The sequence below is a fragment of the Babylonia areolata genome, chromosome 2 (genome assembly GCF_041734735.1).
Source record: "Babylonia areolata isolate BAREFJ2019XMU chromosome 2, ASM4173473v1, whole genome shotgun sequence".
Lineage (NCBI taxonomy): Eukaryota > Metazoa > Mollusca > Gastropoda > Neogastropoda > Buccinidae > Babylonia > Babylonia areolata.
The window spans coordinates 45,675,140-45,693,984 of NC_134877.1; the positions used below are offsets into that span (position 1 = coordinate 45,675,140).

The window sequence follows — 18,845 nt, forward strand, 5'->3', positions numbered from 1 at the left end:
GGCTACATGGGGCTTAATCTGTCAATCAGATCAGCTGTCTTCACCAGGCGGGTGGGGTCTGGGGGGAGTCATTCCTTTAAGTCAAACTTCCTGCTTGTAGAGATCTCCTTGGTGGCTTCACACAGTAAGTCACACAGCCTCCCATGGGACTTGTTCCTCTTCATGAATTTAATCCGTAAGGTACCTTCGAGCCACTGGGTTACATTCCCTTTGACGTGCTCACCCTCAAAGGCACTTTCATTAATTTTCTGGCCACGTTCAGACGTCGAAGTGATATGTATGGTCTGAGTAGGTCCCCATAGGACATGACCTTCCATACAAACTTCCATCATACTCTGTTTTCCAATTTCTTTTAGAGAGACTCTGACGGATAGCCAAGGCCCAGAGTTGACCTACCCTTCTCTGCGGATCAGACCCTCGACTGACATCTTATCCAAGGGGGATAAATATCAGAATCTGTGTCCAGTTACGTGTCTCAAGTAAGACTGTGAGAGATCTCACAAATGTCTTTTCATCTCATTCAATAAGAACTATAAGAAACGTTACAGCTGGCACCATTTCTCGTTGGATTGCTCAGGTCAATTGGAGCCTGCTCCAACGTCCCGAGATACATAAGCTGCTTGAATCTGGGAGCATATGAAGTACATGTGTCACTACTTCGGCGGCGTTTAAGCACTCTCTTCTCTCTTTTGCACGTTCTGCAGATACACTTCTGGTGTTCAGAAAATCAACATCTCTGGAATTTCCGTATGACCAGGGCTGATGTTTTCAAAGGGATTTCCTTTATCGCGGCTAACACAACAGTTACCATAACAAGGATTCTTCATGCAAACCAGTGAGACTATGCCCTCCTCATTTCGTTTTGAATTATTTGCCAGTTTGACGTGGAAGCAAAAGGGTGGAGGGAGGGTTGAACTGTACTCCATGTTTGGTTAAATATACTTACCATGTCAAAACAAAATGCCTGCGCGTCCTTCCTCGCTGTTCTTCCTGTAGTTGACGTGTTGGCCACAGTGATTCAGTGCTGAAGGCAAAGGATTACGCTGTAAGGCTGAGCAGATGACGGACATAGCGGACGCATCTCAGTCCGTTCGTCGCGAATTTTGACCAATGAAGCAAACCAGTAGGCATGTCACTGTTAGCATAATGAACCAAACAGGGAGTATTGTTGTTGTCTCGTTCGTCATTTATCAGATGGAAAACAGGGAGTATAATACACACAGTTATTTCTCTCTCTCTCTCTCTCTCTCTCTCTCTCTCTCTCTCGCTCCCTCCTCCCTCTCTTCGCCCCTCCTGTCTCTCTCTTTTATTTTCATACTGCGTGCAGGTCAGATTTGGGGTAACCTGATTTCATCAACGGTTCTGGAAAAAGATGATGATGATGACGACTCTGATGATGACGATGACCCGGTGTGTGGGCGCGACTTTGCACCCGAGGAATCGTCAAACAACACTGGCTTCACGCAACCCCAACATCTGGTGAGGTGATACTTTATGGTGGAGCTCTGTTGCCATGCATAAATCTGTTTATTAACTTTATTTCATCTATTTCAGCTGTTTTGTCAGGGAGCAAGGACCCTCCTCTTTGAAATGTTTCTATCAAATGCCTTCATGTGAGAAGATAGATATTGGCATCACAACATGGTGATATTCAGCCGGCCATCCTTGAACAGATTTCACGACAGCTATATCGAGCGAAAGAACATATGTTGCCTTTATTAATAAAGCCGTCAACAGTCTGCAATTCGATTTAATGTCGAGTGCATGCAAGGGAGAAAACACACTCACCACACAAGCAGTCTCGATACTACAAAATTCACAGCTGTGGACCAAAATTGTCCAACCCAGAGTGAGTAAAGCAGCTGTTGCGGGGACAATCCATGCCTCCCACTTATTTTCATCACCACTCTAATCGAAGTTTCAAAGTTTAAACGCTGGTAACTGACCGCGAATTACCATCCCTTTCAGCAGATGCCAAGCAATGATCCTGTTGACAAAGCCCAAGTGTTTCAGGGAGTACAAACGTTTCTTAAAACTAAATGACTCAAAAACTAAAGGTCATGTGAGAGCTCCGAGTCATCCTCAATCAGTATTTTTTGAGAACATAGTGTGTGCTGTGTTTTGTAAATATTTTAAGACACAGAAAGACAGTTTATCTCGCCAGCGTTTAAAAAGAAAACACCAACAAAACACAGGAAACACTCGTACTTGCACAACACTACGTTGTACACAAGTCGCACGGGAACGCACCGAAACAATTGTAAACATTGCCAGTTTCAGTGTTACAGTTGCTCAAAGAGGCGTCATTACTGCGTTAGGACAAATGCATATACGCTATACCACATATGCTAGGCAGATGCCTGAACACCAGCATAACCCAACACGCTTGGCCAGACCTTTTGTGCATGCGTATATATTTGTGTACCTCTCTTTATAGATTTCTTCAACAGAATTTTGGCAGAGAACAAAACATGCTGCGATGGGTTCATTTTAGTTCGCCAAGTGCGCGATGCACACGAGATCTTAGTTTATCATCTCACCCAAATGACTAGACGCTCAATTTGAATTTCCTGTCAAACTTGAGAAAAACGGCGATTCGAACGGGATTCGAACCCAGACCCTCACGGACACCGTATTGGCGGTTAAGCGTCTTAAATTAACCATTCTGTGCCACCTTCCCGCCGGTGAAGTATTGTATGTGGTGTCCTTCCACCTGACTGTGAACTGCACTGGTCCATCAGGTGAACACACTGTATTGGCGGATAAGCGTCTTAAATTAACCATTCTGCACCACCTTATGCCGGTGTAGTATTGTATTTGTATTATTTGTATTACCCTTTTTGTCACAACAGATTTCTCTGTGTGAAATTCAGGCTGCTTTCGCCAGGGAGAGCGCATCGCTACTCTGACAGCGCCACCTTTTTTTTCTTCTATTTTTCTGCCTGCAATTTTGTTTTCTGTCCAAGTAGATTTTTTCTACAGAATTTTGCCAGAGACAGCCCTTTTGTTGCCGTTGGTTCTTTAACGTTCGCTAAATGCATGCTGCACACGGTACCTCGGTTTATCGTCTCATCCGAATGACTAGCGTCCAGACCACCACTCAAGGTGTAGTGGAGGGGGAGAAAATACTGGCGACTGCCGGTGTGATTCGACCAGTGCGCTCAAGATTCTCTCGCTTCCAAGACGGACGCGTTACCTCTACGCCAACACTCCGCATTGTGACTGACTGTAAACAAATTGAACGGTCCATCAGGTGGACACGCTGTGCATCATCTACCTTGTGTCGGCCGTCATCGCCATGCTGGTGGTCAGCGTGTTGCTGGACCCCATCACCCTGGACCGGGAGACCTCGGCGGAGGACCGCAAGCTGTCGCCGCACCTGTTGAAGGCCACCGTCAAGCATCTGGCGTCCTCCCCGACCCAGATGCTGCTCATCCCGCTCACCGTGTACAGCGGGGTGGAGCAGGCCTTCATTGGGGGCGACTTCACACAGGTCAGCTGACGACGCTTCATCTTCTGCTGCTGCTCTTCATTTTCTTCTTCTTCTTCTTCTCCTCCTCCTCCTCTTCCACTTCCTCCTCCTTCTTCTTCTTCTTGTTCTTCTTCTTGTTCTTCTTCTTCTCCTCCTCCTCCTCCTGCTTCGTCTTCTTCTTCTTCTCCTCCTCTTTCTCTTCCTTCTTCTTCTTCTTCTCCTCCTCTTCCACTTCCTTCTTTTTCTTCTTCTTCTCCTTCTCCTCCTTCTTCTGAGTTCATGGGCTGCAACTCCCACGATCACTCGTTCATCCCCACCATTTAGGCAGCCATATCCCGTTTCCGAGAATGTACATACTGGGCATGCTCCTTATGTTTCCATTGGCCCACCGAACGCTGACATGGATTACGGGATCTTTAACGTACGAATTTGATTTTCTGATGCGTATAAACACAATTCCTCATTACGAAACCGCCGCCCCCACCCCCACCCCCATTTCCTCATTACAGCCTCCCATCTCTTCCTCATTACAACCCTCCCTTTCCCTCATTAAAGCACCTCCCTCTCCCTCATAACAGCCCCTTCCTCCCCATTACAGCCCCCTCTTCCTCATTACAACCCTCGCACCCTCTTTCTCATTACAGCCCCTCACACCCTCTTTCTCAGTACAGCCCCTCCTTCTTCCTCATCAAAGCCCGTCTGTTCCTCATTTCAGTCCCCCTTTCCTCATTACAGCCCCTCTCCCTCATCTTCATTCAAGCCCCTCCCACCCTTTTCCTCATTATATCCCCCTCTTATTATAGCCTCTTCCTTGTTACAGCCCCCATCCTCTACCTCATTACAACCCCCCTTCCTCATTACAGCCGCCCTCTTCCTCATTACAGCCCTCCCAGCCTCATCTCATTACAACCCCACCCTCTTCCTCTTTAAAGCTCCCCTTCCTCATTACATCCCTCCAACCGTCTTCCTCATTACAGCCCCTCTTCCTCATCACAGCACCACCTTCTTCCTCATTATATCCCTCCAGTCGTCTTCCTTAACACACCCCCTCTTCCTCGTTACATCCTCATTACATCCCCCTCTTCCTCATTACATCTCCTCCCACCATCTTCCTGATTACATCCCTCTCTTCCTAATTACAATCACTCCCACCATCTTCCTCATTACATCACCCCCTTCCTCATTAAATGCCCCTCTTTATCATTACATCCCCTCCCACCATCTTACTCTTTACAGCCACTCTTCCTCATTACAACCCCCTCTTTCTCATTTCTCTCCTCCCACCCTCTTCCTTAAAACAACCCCTCTTTCTCATTACAGCCACCTCTTCCTCATTACAGCCCCAACACCCTCTTCCTCATTACAGTCCATCTTGCTCATCACAACCCCCTCTTCCTAATTACATTCCCACCACCCTCTTCCTCATTACAGTCCCATCTTCCTCATAACAGCCCCACCACCCTCTTCCTCATTACAGCTTCCCTCTTCCTCATTACAGCCCTCCCAGCCTCTTCTCATTACAACCCCGCCCTCTTCCTCATTAAAGCTCCACTTCCTCATTACATCCTTTCAACCATCTTCCTTATTACAGCCCCCTTCCTCATCACAGCCCCTCCGCCCTCTTCCTCATTACAGCCCCCTCTTCCTCATTACAGCCCCTCCCACACTCTTCCTCATCACAGCCCCCTCTTCATGATAACAGCCCCTCCCACCTCTTCCTCACTACAGCCCCCTCTTCCTCATCACAGCCCTTCCTTATTACAGCCCCTCTTCCTCATTACATCACCACCCTCTTCCTCATTACATCCCTCCAACCATCTTCTTCAACACACCCCCTCTTCCTCGTTACATCCTCATTACATCTCCCTCTTCCTCATTACTTCCCCTCCCACCATCTTCCTGATTACATCCCCCTCTTCCGAATTACAATCCCTCCCACCATCTTCCTCATTACATCATTAAAGGCCTTCTTCCTCATTTTTCTCCTCCCACCCTGTTCCTTAAAACAACCCCTCTTTCTCATTACAGCCCCCTCTTTCTCATTACAGCCCTCTTCCTCTTCACAACCCCCTCTTCCTAATTACATTCCCGCCTCCTTCTTCCTCATTACAGCCCCATCTTCCTGATTACAGCCCCACCACCCTCTTCCTCATTACAGCTTCCCTCTTCCTCATTACAGCCCTCCCAGCCACTTCTCATTACAGCCCCACACTCTTTCTCAGTAAAGCCCCCTCTTCCTCATTACATCCCTCCAACCATCTTCCTCATTACAGTCCAATCTTCCTCATTACAGCTCCTCCCACCTCGTCTCTATTACAGACCCCTCTTCCCCATTACAGCCCCTATCCTGATTACAGCACCATCATCTTCCTCCTAACACCCCCGTCTTGCTTATTACAGCCCCTCTGCCTCATTACAGCATCACCCTCTTCTTCATTACATCCCTCCAACCGTCTTCCAAATTACAGCCCCCTCTTCCTCATTGCAGCCCCTCTTCCTAATTACAGCCCCTCCCGTCCTCTTCCTCATTACAGTCCCAGCCGCCCTCTTCCTCATAACAGCCCCTCTTCCTCATTTCAGTCCATTCTTTCTCATTACAGCCCATCCCACCTCTTCCTCATTACAGCCCCCTCTTCTTTTTTGCATCTCTCATTACAGCCTCCTCTTCCTAATTACAGCCCCTCCACCCTCTTCCTCATTACAGCCCCCTCTTCCTCATTACAGTTCCTCCCACCCTCTTCCTCATAACAGCCTCCTCTTCCTCATTACAGCTCCTCCCACCCTCTTCCTCATAACAGCCCCTCTTCCTCATTACAGCCCCCTCTTCCTCATTACAGCTCCTCCCACCCTCTTTCTCATAACAGCCCCTCGTAACAGCCCCCTCTTCCTCATTACATCCCCACCATCCTCTTCCTCAATACAGCCCCTCCCACAGTCTTCCTCATTTCTTCCTCATTACAGCCCCCTCTTTCTCATCACAGTCCCTTCTACCTCTCCCTCATAACATCCCCCACCACATTCTTCCTCTTTATAGCTCCCTCTTATTACAGCCCCTCCCACAGTCTTCCTAATTTCTTCCTCATTACACTCCCCTCTTCCTCGTTACAGGTCCTCCCGCCCTCTTCCTCATTACAGCTCCTCCCGCCCTTTTCCTCATTACAGGTTCTCCCACCCTCTTCCTCCTTACAGCTCCTCCCACCCTCTTCCTCATTACAGCCTCTTCCTCATTACAGCTCCTCCCGCCCTCTTCCTCATTACAGGTGCTCCCGCCCTCTTCCTCATTACAGCTCCTCCCACCCTTTTCCTCATTACAGTTTCTCCCGCCCTCTTCCTCATTACAGGTTCTCCCGCCCTCTTCCACGTTACAGGTCCTCCTGCCCTTTTCCTCATTACAGGTCCTCCAGCCCTCTTCCTCGTTACAGGTCCTCCCGCCCTCTTCCTCATTACAGGTTCTCCCGCCCTCTTCCTCATTACAGCTCCTCCCGCCCTTTTCCTCATTACAACCTCTTCCTCATTACAGATCCTCCCGCCCTCTTCCTCATTACATCCCCCCCTCCACATCCCCGTCTTTGTCATTACAGCCCCACCCCCCACCGACCCTTCCTCTTCATCACAGTCTGTCTTCCTTCACTGAACTACACGGTGGAGTGGACTTTCTAAAACTTTCAGTCTTACGTGAGCTGTGCCCTCGGGGTGAAATTTGTGGGCTTCATCTTCATCGTCTACGGGGTGGTGGACTCCTTCTGCTCCTTCAGCTTCGGCAGGCTGGTGCAATATGTGGGGCACATTCCTTTCTTCGTGCTTGGTGAGCGCCCGCTGCGGCGGGGATGGCTTCTTCTCTGTGTGTGTGTGTGTGTGTGTGTGTGCGTGTGCGTGAACACTGAACATTGACTTAGGCCAACAACCCCTACTATCAATGGATCATGACAAAACAAACAAAGCACATTTCTGATCAAATTCGACAACAAAATGTAACCTTTTCATGTGGGATGGTGAAGACTAATAAAAAAAAAAGAAAAGAAAGTAATATCAGCTCTCCACACTCAACTCGGATCCAACCCTGTCTCTTTCCTTGGGTTCCCACCTCCTGTCCTCACGTGTGTGTGTGTGTGTGTGTGTGTGTGTGTGTGTGTGTGTGTGAGTTGTGACAGAACGGAAATAGTTGGAAAATAAGGTAAGGTGAGGTAAGGTAAGGTAAGGTAAGACGCACTGTAAATTCTTTATTTATTTTTTTATTTTTATTTTTGTCTTTCGGCATGATTACATGTGACAATGAAGATACAAAGCACACATTAATGAATAAAACTGATGTTGACCAGAGGTCACACACACACACACAACACACACACGCGCATATATATATATATATATATATATATATATATATATATATATATATATATATATATATATATATATATATATATATATATATATATTATGGTAAATAAAATAAACCCCAAAGAAAATAATTGTCCTTTTTCTGCTCTCAAATTTTCGCCTATCGGGCTTCTTCAGGAGATGTCTTGTCTGAGACGTATTGTCTATAAGTACGTCATCAGCTACGTTTATTTTTATCTTTATATGCATATATACACACTCAATATATATATATATATATATAATACAACATATACATAACGTGTGTGTGTGTGTGTGTATCAGTGTTCATAGTGCACCCTGCCTTGCTGGCCGTCCTGTGGGTGTGGGAACCAGGCTCTGACGACAATGCAGTTATCTACTACTTAATAGCTGCTGCCTGGGGCATGGGGGATGCTGTCATTCAGACCCAGATAAATGGTACTGTGTGTGTGTGTGTGTGTGTGCGTGCGTGCGTGCGTGCGTGTGTGTGTAGTGTGTGTGTGTGTGTGTGTCTTTGAAGGAGAGAGAGTGTTCAACAAGGCTGTGTGTGTGTATGTGTGTGTGTGTGTGTGTGTGTGTGAGTGCGCGCGCGTGTGCGTGTATGTGTGTATGCTTGAGAGAGAGAGAGAGAGAGAGTGTGTGTGTGTGTGTGTGTGTCTGTGTGTGTATGTTAGTTTCAGTTTCAGTTTCAGTAGCTCAAGGAGGCGTCACTGCGTTCGGACAAATCCATATACGCTACACCACATCTGCCAAGCAGATGCCTGACCAGCAGCGTAACCCAACGCGCTTAGTCAGGCCTTGAGGAAGAAAAAAAAAAATATATATATATAGCTTACATAAATAAATAATAATTATGATATTTAAAAAAAAAGGGAAAAAAAAGAGGTAGTAGTAATGAAAATAATGATAAAATAATAATAATAATAAATAAATAATTAAATAAATAAGACAACAATGATGATAAATAAGCAAATAAATATAAAACATGAAGACACACATTCACACATACACCCACACATGCATAAGAGATATGCCCCAAAAACGCAGTTTCACAGATATGAAAGCACAGTCAAATACATATAAACGTACATGAGCTCCAACACACACACACACACATACACCACAAATTACCCTGCACCTCCTCTACCCCCTCCTCCACACACTCATTTCTTGTCTATGTATCGCAGCTTCCACGGCACACACACACACACACACACACACACACACAAACACGCACACGCACACACACACACAGATGAACGCTTACTTGTACAAGCACACACACACGCCCATATCTCCCACCCCCAACCCCACACACATATATACAAAGATATATATATAATATATACGTTCCAATATCCTGTTGCTCCCACAGCGTAGGCATGCATACACTCACATACCTCATCCTCTACCTCACCTCCCTGCGCCCCCACCTCCCCCTCACACACACACACACACACAACACACACACATACACAGAACTCTCCTGACACTTGTGTACACTTACACTCTCACGCATGCACAAACGCACTCAAAAACACAGACCCACACATACACACAAACACACGTACACACATACACACACGCACAGAGGCTGCCACTGATTGGCCGCAAGAGGGATGGGAAAAGATCTCTGATGCCAAGAACGTGGCGTCTAGTGTGTTGCTCAGTCTATTGTATTTGGAAAAGCCCACAGAGACTCTGTTCCGTTTTGAAGAAATTTGCGCAATGTTGGTTTGGAAATGATGCCGATATTTGTTTGATTTGCAAAGCATCGTGCTCTACCTTTCATGTTAGACTTACGGCCGCTCCCTCTCTCTGCTTTTATTTCTTTGAGGCGATCGATGGTGTGATGGCCTTGTACCTGTTCTTTTTGATATTCTTTGACTTTTCTGAGGATTTCCGATTTTCTTAGATGTAGGCCGCTCGTTGGTGTTGCGTTACCAGCAAGTCTGTCAGCTCGCTCATTTCCCTTAACTCCTGCATGTCCCGGGCAGTATGACCATGTGAGTTTTTTTATCTGAAAGTTGCGCATTGCCTTATGCCACTCTGTGTATGTTAGAGAGAGAGAGAGAGTGCATGTGTGTGTGTGTGACCGAGAGAGAATGTGTGTAGCTCTGTGTGTGTGTTTGAGTGGGAGAGAGAGAGAGAGTGCGTGTGTGTTTATGTGTTAGAGAGAGTGAGTGTGACTGTGAGAGAGAGAGTGTGTGTATGTGCATGTGTGTGTGCGATTCCTCTGTCAATGAGTAAGACATAAAATAATTATGTGAGGGCAAAGAAGAGATGGAGAGAGGGAGGGATGGAAAGAAAGGATAATATGGAGAAAAGAGAAAGAAAGAGAGAGAGCGAGGGAGAGAGGGTTGGGGGTGCAAAATGTGTGTGTGTGGGTGTGTGTGAGGAAAGTGAATGTGTATGTGCTCTCTCTCTCTCTGTGTTGCGTTGTTTCATTTTTTGTTGTTGTGTGTAAGTCCATTACGGTAGCCTGACTTTGATCAGGCGGCATGGATCGCTTTCGCGCCTTGCTTAGTTAAAGGTCTGGACGGTATTTATCCACACCCATGAATACAAATATATATATGCACACCCGCACTACTCGGTCAGGAGAAATGGTCCACCTTTCACCCCCCCTAATAAATTTGCCATGTGTACTTTTTTTTGGTGATTTAGAGTGTATTGATCACGAAAAATCATATTGACATAAAAAATCTTGGGACTCACTGTCCCTTCTGGCTTAATTTTGAAGGGTACCCATCTCAGGTGCCGCGGCTGCTTTTCGTCGTTCCAAAACCTTCCATAAGTTTGGTGGTCACCTGTGTCTTTGTTATTTGAGCTACAAGAATTTCCTTTACGTTTTTGTTGACAGTAATGCCTTCTGCACGATATGCAATAATCAGAACGACAATATATACAATAAGGTGACCGCAGTGAAGCTACGTGTGTACCCACCGTCTGTCACACGTTGCGAACTGTGAATTTGCCTGTTTGCAATAAACCGTCTCTCTCGAAAACTGTGCAACTTATTAGAAACAGAGTACACCACACTTTCAAAGAACAGTCTCTTGTGATTCTTTTGAGCTATGCCATGTCACCATGGGCCTATTCTGCTCTCCTTTGCCGCCGGTTTATCTCCCCTACCCCCTATTTGGCTTCACCGCAAATTTAATTCTTTACAAATTCATATTGGTATTTTTATTGAAAAAAACGTTTATGTGCACTTTCCAAGTGTGAGCACGTGTGTGTGTGTGTGTGTGTGTGTGTGTGTGTGTGTGTGTGTGTGTGTGTGTGTGTTTTCTTTATGAAATGAAAGACTCTATACTATAGTGAAAGATTACACGGGGAAAGTACTTCAAGCGATGCGGAACCACGAGGGTGAAGCATGAAAGTATTGTTGTGACTTTTGAGCCATGTCGAATAAACGTTCTGATATTACCATTAACCCGGCAAAGAAGACGACATTGGACTACTACCCTGTGATCCATCACCCAGTCACCGAGTACAAGACAGTCCAGGAGTCCTTGTGACTTGCAGAGGAGGCCACGAGAGGTTGGACAAGAGTACGTTATCACTACGTTTGATCTTGGGGTTTATATGAAAGCCTACCCGATCGTCTGGAACCAGCCTGACCAGTAAAAGAAGCATATCATTCTGATCAGTACATTCCACCTTGCCTGTACGTACCTCAAGATGCTTGGGGGAAGGTGGACCATTTCTCCTGACAGACTACACGTTCCAATATTCCGTTGCTGCCACAGTGTAGACATGCATACACACACATACCTCATCCTCTGCACAACCACACACACACACACACACACACACACACACACGCATGCACGCGCACAGAGCTCTCCTGACACATGTGTACACTTACACCCTCGCGCACGCACACAAACACACAGACACACAGATATACAAACACACACATACACACACGCACAGAGGCTGCCACTGATTGGCGGCAAGAGGGGTGGGAAAAGATCTCTGATGCCAAGAACGTGGCGTCTAAGTGTTGCTCAGCCTATTGTATTTGGAAAAGCCCACAGAGATTCTGTTCCGTGTTGAAGAAATTTGCACAATGTTGGTTTGGAAATGATGCCGATATTCGTTTGATTTGCAAAGCATCGTGCTCTGCCTTACGTGCTAGACTTACGGCCGCTCCCTCTCTCTACTTTTATTTCTTTGAGGCAGTCGATGGTGTGATGTCCTTGTACCTGTTCTTTTTGGTATTCTTTGACTTTTCTGGGGATTTCCGATTTTCCTAGATGTAGGCCGCTCGTTGTTGTTGCGTTACCAGCAAGTCTGTCAGCTCGCTCATTTCCCTTAACACCTGCATGTCCTGGGCAGTATGACCATGAAAGTTTTTTAATCTGAAAGTTTCGCATTGCCTCGTGCCACTCTGGGCTTCCCATTCCACTTTTAGTTTTCTGTATGAGGTACATTGAGTCCGTTAGAATCATGGCATGTTGGTTTCCGGGCATATGGATAGATGACAGCCACTGGAGGGCAAGTGTCACAGTTTCAACTTCCATCGTTAGGCTGGAGGTTGTGACTTTGTAGGCAGCATTCTCTTCCCTAATTGTTTTTCCATTTTGTTTCGCAGTGAATCCCCAACCGGATTGGCCTTTGGTGACTGAGCCATCTGTGTATATGATGATGTCCTCTTCTTTACTGTTTTCTTCTATGAGTAGCTTCACTTCTGCATCAGTTTTGCCCTCTGGCCATTCCCGACAATGTCTTCCCAGAGTGGGTGAAATGGCTGTGTTAAATAGGTGACTGAGGCTTTCGGGGTTTCCCTTCCATTCTTTTGTTTCTTTCAGGTCTTGTAGTCGGCATACTAGCTGGAGTGTGTCTTCTGCTTGCCCCATCCATGATCTTCCTCGTCCTACACGGCTGCCTTTTGGTTCATTGATTGCGTCATGCAGTGGGTTTTGAGGGTTTTCTAATGCTCTGAAGTAGGTCTTAACCTGTTCTAACTTGTTTCTGGCCTGCACTGAAGGAAGGTCAAGCAGGTATCACATGGTTTCCGTGGGCTTTTGTTGTTCCAAGGATCAGCCTCATAGCTTCATTTTGAACTCTTTCTAATTTTAGGAGGCTGTTTTGAGACGGTGTTGTTAGCCCAAGTCCGCAGTCAATCACACTGAGAACGAGTGATTGATATAGCAGGAAGAGGTGGCGTTGTTCAGTACCTTTGGTTGCCATTGCTTTTGTAAAAACTGCTGTTTTCGAAAGTGTTGTGTTCGATTCTATTCCAAGGGAGAGGGGAGCAGACAGGGGGATATAGGATCGACTAATTGATGCACTCACTCACTCTCTCCTCACATCAATAGCAGGGCCACATGGAGTGGTTTTTATAGAGTGTTTACTTTACAATACAGCACACACACTAAGCAGTTCACCCTACTTAGCAAAAGCAACACACACTAAGGCAGCACACACTGCCTACTTCCAAGTACTTCCTACAAGCAGTACACAGTAAAAAGTTTACCCTACACCTAAAGCAGCACCTACAAGCAGCAGTACCTTTCATCACATGTCCACCAGAATGCACTCCTCTCACACATAAATCTATGTGAGGTAATACAAGCTTCATCAAGCTTACCTGCCACCAACAGTGACATACCATACTGTGCACCATACCTATGACTGACCAGTACATCCCAGAGTGTTCAACTCATGTTACCCATCATACAGTAAAACTGTGTGTTACCATGACCAAACAAATTTCCTCTTTGCCTTCATAAAGTGTCCCACTGACACAAGTACATGTATGGAAATCATTACTTCCAACATATCTGGTAAACAGTGCTCTCATTGTTAACCAACTCATTAATCACATTAAAATGTGCTTTCCCACTTTGTCTGAACAAAGTAAACCACTGACACATAGCACAACTCCTACACGTTACCACAACAACCAACAAATCAAACATTTGTTCCACAACACTTTCTGTTACCCCCATGTGCACACACACACACGCACACGCACACACACACACACACACACACACATGAAAAAGCCTCAACACACACTGACAATGTTTTAGCCTATAGATCTGTTCAGTTCACACTGAACCAACACCACATATTATATACAAAACAAGTAAGTAATACATCAAAAATACAGAACAAGATATCTGTAACAAAACAGAAGAGGGAGGAGGGGGGAGGGGGGGACTCAAAAGATATAGGCCAGTACTTCCCTCCACACATTAACCCCTTTTCATTCCACCAGCCACAAGATCAACTTAAACTGGCTGTCCACCGACACAAAACATTGTTTCCCAACACAACTAAGTTATCAACATAACATGAAACCATTACAAGTCATGTACTCACAGCCCAACAGGGATTTCCTTCCTCCTCACACCACTGATCAGTCAGTCACCCTTGTGTCAGGTTCTAGTTCTTCTGGGAGACAGCAAGAACTGGCTGTGCTGACTGGTTTTATCCCTTCCCACAGCATACTGTGCATACTAATGCAAGCTACAACACTCACTCTCCCAGCTTGTTGAACTAAAATAACCAATCTTTGCTTGTCCTAGTGACGCTATGTGAATGACTGACAGATTCACTGCTTAATCCCAATTCGTCAAATTCAACAGATTGATCTGATTTGCTACAATTCTACCCACTTGGCTATACACATTCTGTGACGACAAGTTCACCCGTTTACGTCACAAAGAGATTGGGGAGACAGGACAATACAACTTCGGCATGTTAGCCAGCATGATCAAAGTTCACATTAGCATACATTCTCCCTAGCTTACGTTCCGAAGTCCTGCCATCTTCCTCAGCTGTGTTTGTGAAAGGGGAGATGGGGAACGACTTGAAAGACAGGCCGCCACATGGAATGTTCTGACATGCCTACACTCGTCTGTTTCGAACATGCCGACATCCAGTTCAGCACGGGGATTGCAGCAGACATCACATAACCGCACGTGTTTCAACAGCTGGGGCAGGTGACGTGGCGTCGCTGATCAAAGACAGCCGACTACAGAGTGGGAGTGAGGAGGGGGGGTGGAAGGAGGGAGGGTGGCGCGTTGTCGGCGCGACCTCAAAGACTGGACTTTGGACGGAGCCGGAAGGGAGATAAGGCGGGGGGGGGGGGGGGGGGGGGGGGGCAAAGGGATGGGAAGGGAAGGGGGACAGAGTGTGGGTGGTGGGGGTGACACTGCTGGCACACTATAGCACTTTTAAGACTGAAAGATCTTTTTGCATTTGAGAACAGTATTTTCCGTATGTTTTCTGAGGGTCAGCATCCTGTCGAACTGTATCCCTAGGTAGCATAGGCATCCGGTTTCCTCGATCTTAATTCCGTCGAATGAGACAGGTGGGGGTGATTTGCTTGCGGTTCTGTTGTTGAGGGTGCACAACAACGTTTGAGCTTTCGCTGGATTGATGGAAGATCCTGTGTCCTTGCACCATTGAGCGATATTGTTCAGTTGTTTCTGGACGGTTTTAGTTCTTTTCTGAGCATCTTTCGAAGTTTTGAAGACCAGCCATCATCCGCAAGAGTAAGCACCGAAACTATTCCATTGTTGTTTAAGTCTGCAAGGCCCTTTGTGTAGACGTTGTAGAGGACAGGAGAGAGCGGAGACCCTTGTGGCAGTCCCATGGATAGTTTAGAAGGTGCAGACATCCAATCTCCGAGGCATAGGACGACGGTTCTTTCCTGAAGCGATGCTGCTATCCATCTTGTCAGTATCAAACTTACTCCATCCCATAGTAGCAGCTCCATGAGGTGTGCAAACTGGACTTATTGTAGGCATCTTCAAGGTCAGTTGCTACTGCTAGTGTTTCTTCTTTTCTTTGAAATCCTTCATATACCTCATATGCGAAAGCAGCCGCATTTTCCCATTGTGGACTTAGTGGGGCAGTGAATACATTATTCGTTGTGTCTAGGGCTCGGCATAGGAAGGCGGCGCCCAGTTATCTCCTTCTGCCGATTTATCTTTCCCGACCTTTGTCGGGTACCCATTCACACTTGGGTGGAATGAGGAAAACCAGAGTAAAGTGTCTTATCCAAGGACACAAAACCACGCCAAAACTGGGCCTCGAACCATCTCAAATGAACACTGGATCAGAAGTCCAACACTGTACCGTTTCTGCCAATGCATCAGGATCATAGCAAAATCACATGACTGCACAGGTCTACTCCTTCTGGAGGTTCCATGGAGGTATGGGTTCAATGTGTGCGAAGTGAACTTCAGCAAGGCCACATGCTTCAAACGGCATCTGAGTGCTTTGGTTGAACAGCTGAGTAACAAAGATTGTGAGGGGAGTGTCCGTTTTACGTTTACTTTTAATCAGTCGGAATCCCACGTGAGCCACGAAGGCTTCGTTTTTGTTTAATTCAGGCTATACATTTTCCCACTGTGCTCATCTGTGTCTGTCAGAATGGTTCAAGGGGCGGCATATACATACTTACATCTAACTGCAAGTCCACAATCAAATATTCCGAAAACAAATAAATAAAGTCAAACATATGATCTCATCAGCAAAGACAAACTTCTCTTCTTCTCAAGTTCTCTATGCCACATCCACCAAACCTCTTTACTCTGTCATGTCAAATCTTCTTGGAACTGTAAAAAAGACTCCTCTTCCTTCTGCCTACACTTTATCTGAACTCCCCAATGTCTTCTCCTCTTTCTTTTTCGACAAAGTCCAAAATATTCGTACCATCTTAGACCAAATGTCTTTCCATCCTGTTCATCCTGATCCTCAGTTCAGCGGCACTCCTCTCCATTCCTTTAATCCATTGACTGAAACAGAAGTTCATGAAATCCTGAAAGAAATGACAATAAAATCCTGTGAACTCGATCCTATTCCAGCCTTGGTCTTTTCCCAGTGTGTATCACATCTTCTCCCCACAATCACCAATGTTGTCAACTCATCCCTTCTCACTGGAACGTTTCCATCCACCTTCAAAACTGCAATCGTCCGGCCTCTTCTGAAGAAACACAACCTTGACGCAAACATTTTGAAAAACTATCGACCAGTTTCTAATCTTCCATTCGTGTCCAGACTCTTTGAAAAAGCTGTCCTCAAGCAGCTCAACAACCACCTTTGTTTCAACAATCTCATCCACCCATTTCAGTCTGCCTATCGTGCTGACCACAGCACCAAAACCACTGTCCTCCACATTCTGAACAATCTACTGATAGCGTCCGACTCAGGAAAAATTTACCTTCTCACTCTTCTCGACTTGACAGCCGCCTTTGACACGATAGACCACTCAATCCTTCTTTCCCGTCTTCATTTGACATTTGGTATCAATGGCACTGTTCTAAACTGGTTCAAATCTTATCTCACTGATCGATTCCAGTCTGTCATTGTTGATCATTTCCAATCTGAACCCGTTAAAATCGAACATGGAGTCCCACAGGGATCTGTTTTAGGCCCGGTGCTCTTCACACTGTACACTGCTCCTCTCGCTGAAATTATCAACCACCATAATATCAGTCATCATTCTTATGCTGATGACACTCAACTCCAGAAGAGTGATACCCCTGAAAAATTGTTGTCGCTCTTGCAAGAAGCATCCAACTGCTTCCTGGACATTCAAAACTGGATGACTCGAAATAAGTTACAATTGAACGCGCACAAAACTGAAGCAATGATCATAGGAACTAAACAAAAACTGTCTTCCATCACAACTGACACAATCAAACTTGGCAGTACATCCACCCCTCTTTCCGCGTCAGTCAGGAACCTCGGTGTTGTCCTTGACAACACACTGCCCATGCAAAAATTTATCAGTCAGACATGTCAGTCCTGCTTCTGTCAACTGCGGCGCACCAGTGCCGTCCGGAAATATCTGTCCATTGACGCAACATCTAGACTTGTTTCTCTCATTCTCTCTCACCTTGACAACTGTAACTCTCTACTGTCTGGTTTGCCTGCTTCATCCATTCAGTCCCTTCAGCGCATACAAAACTCTGCTGCCCGACTCGTCCTCAGAAAGAAAAGATCTGAGCACATCACTCCTATTTTACATCTCCACTGGCTCCCTGTCTCACATCGAATAAAATACAAGATCAGCACTCTATGTTATAAATGTATTCACAAAACTGCCCCTTCCTATCTCTGTGGCTGCCTTCACCTCTACACTCCATCTTGCTCACTACGATCGGCTTCGGATCCACTATGTTTACCCAGATTCAAACACTCGTCTGTTGGCCGCCGTTCTTTCTCTGTCTCTGGACCTTGCAATTGGAATGAACTTCCTCTTTCGCTTCGTCAAGTCTCCACTCTCAGCTCTTTAAAGTCTGGCCTTAAAACCCACCTCTTCCCAAAATAGCACCCCCTTGCCTACCTTTCCTGTCTTTAGTTTCTACAGTTTTAGAGTTATGCATGCGTGTGAATGGTGCGAAAGCGCTTTGGTTTGTCTCTGCACAAGATTCAGCGCTATATAAATACTATTATTATTATTATTATTATTATTATTATTATCTATCAATCTATCTATCTTCACCCTTTTTTAGTATCCTGTCAAAGCAGCAGCCCGCGCTGTTTCTGCTTCCAGCCCTGTATGGAGCGCTGTTTACGGAAAACACAGAGGCCGCCTTTGCCAACTACCGCCTATGGGAATCTGGAGGGTTCGTCATGACCTACGCCTACCAGAACTCCATAAAAACCGAGTTCAAGATCTACATCTGCCTTTTCTTCATAGTGTCTGGCATGGTAGGCTACGCCCTCGTGGAAATCAAAGAGAGAAAGAAGTTAAGACCACCACCTGAAACGCCGAATGCAGCCATTGAAGGACAAGGACAAGAACAAGGCTGAGGGTCTTCTCTGAGCTTCAGGGGTGGGTGTGGGTTAAATGAATGTATGTCTCAAGCTTTGCATTTTAAAAAAAAAATTGTTTCGTTGACAAATATAATTTTACTGCATGGTGAACCTTCACCGATCATACAACCATAGTTGTCAGGACATCAAAGTGATATCATCAGGGGCAGCGAAACTTAATTGTTTGTTTTTCATGTTTTCTGTATTCCGACTGTACAATGGT

At 45.9% G+C, this 18,845-nt stretch overlaps 1 protein-coding gene across 1 annotated transcript in view; it reads left to right on the plus strand.

Annotated features, from left to right (window-relative positions):
* LOC143277561 (UNC93-like protein) overlaps positions 1–18,619 on the plus strand; it is a 38,092-nt gene extending 19,473 nt beyond the window's left edge. The window contains exons 4-8 of the mRNA XM_076582443.1: positions 1,328–1,479; positions 3,254–3,493; positions 7,142–7,277; positions 8,138–8,272; positions 18,360–18,619. Coding sequence (XP_076438558.1) covers positions 1,328–1,479; positions 3,254–3,493; positions 7,142–7,277; positions 8,138–8,272; positions 18,360–18,619 — 923 coding nt within the window. The remainder of the gene's footprint in view (positions 1–1,327; positions 1,480–3,253; positions 3,494–7,141; positions 7,278–8,137; positions 8,273–18,359) is intronic.
* The last annotated feature ends 226 nt before the right edge of the window (positions 18,620–18,845 follow it).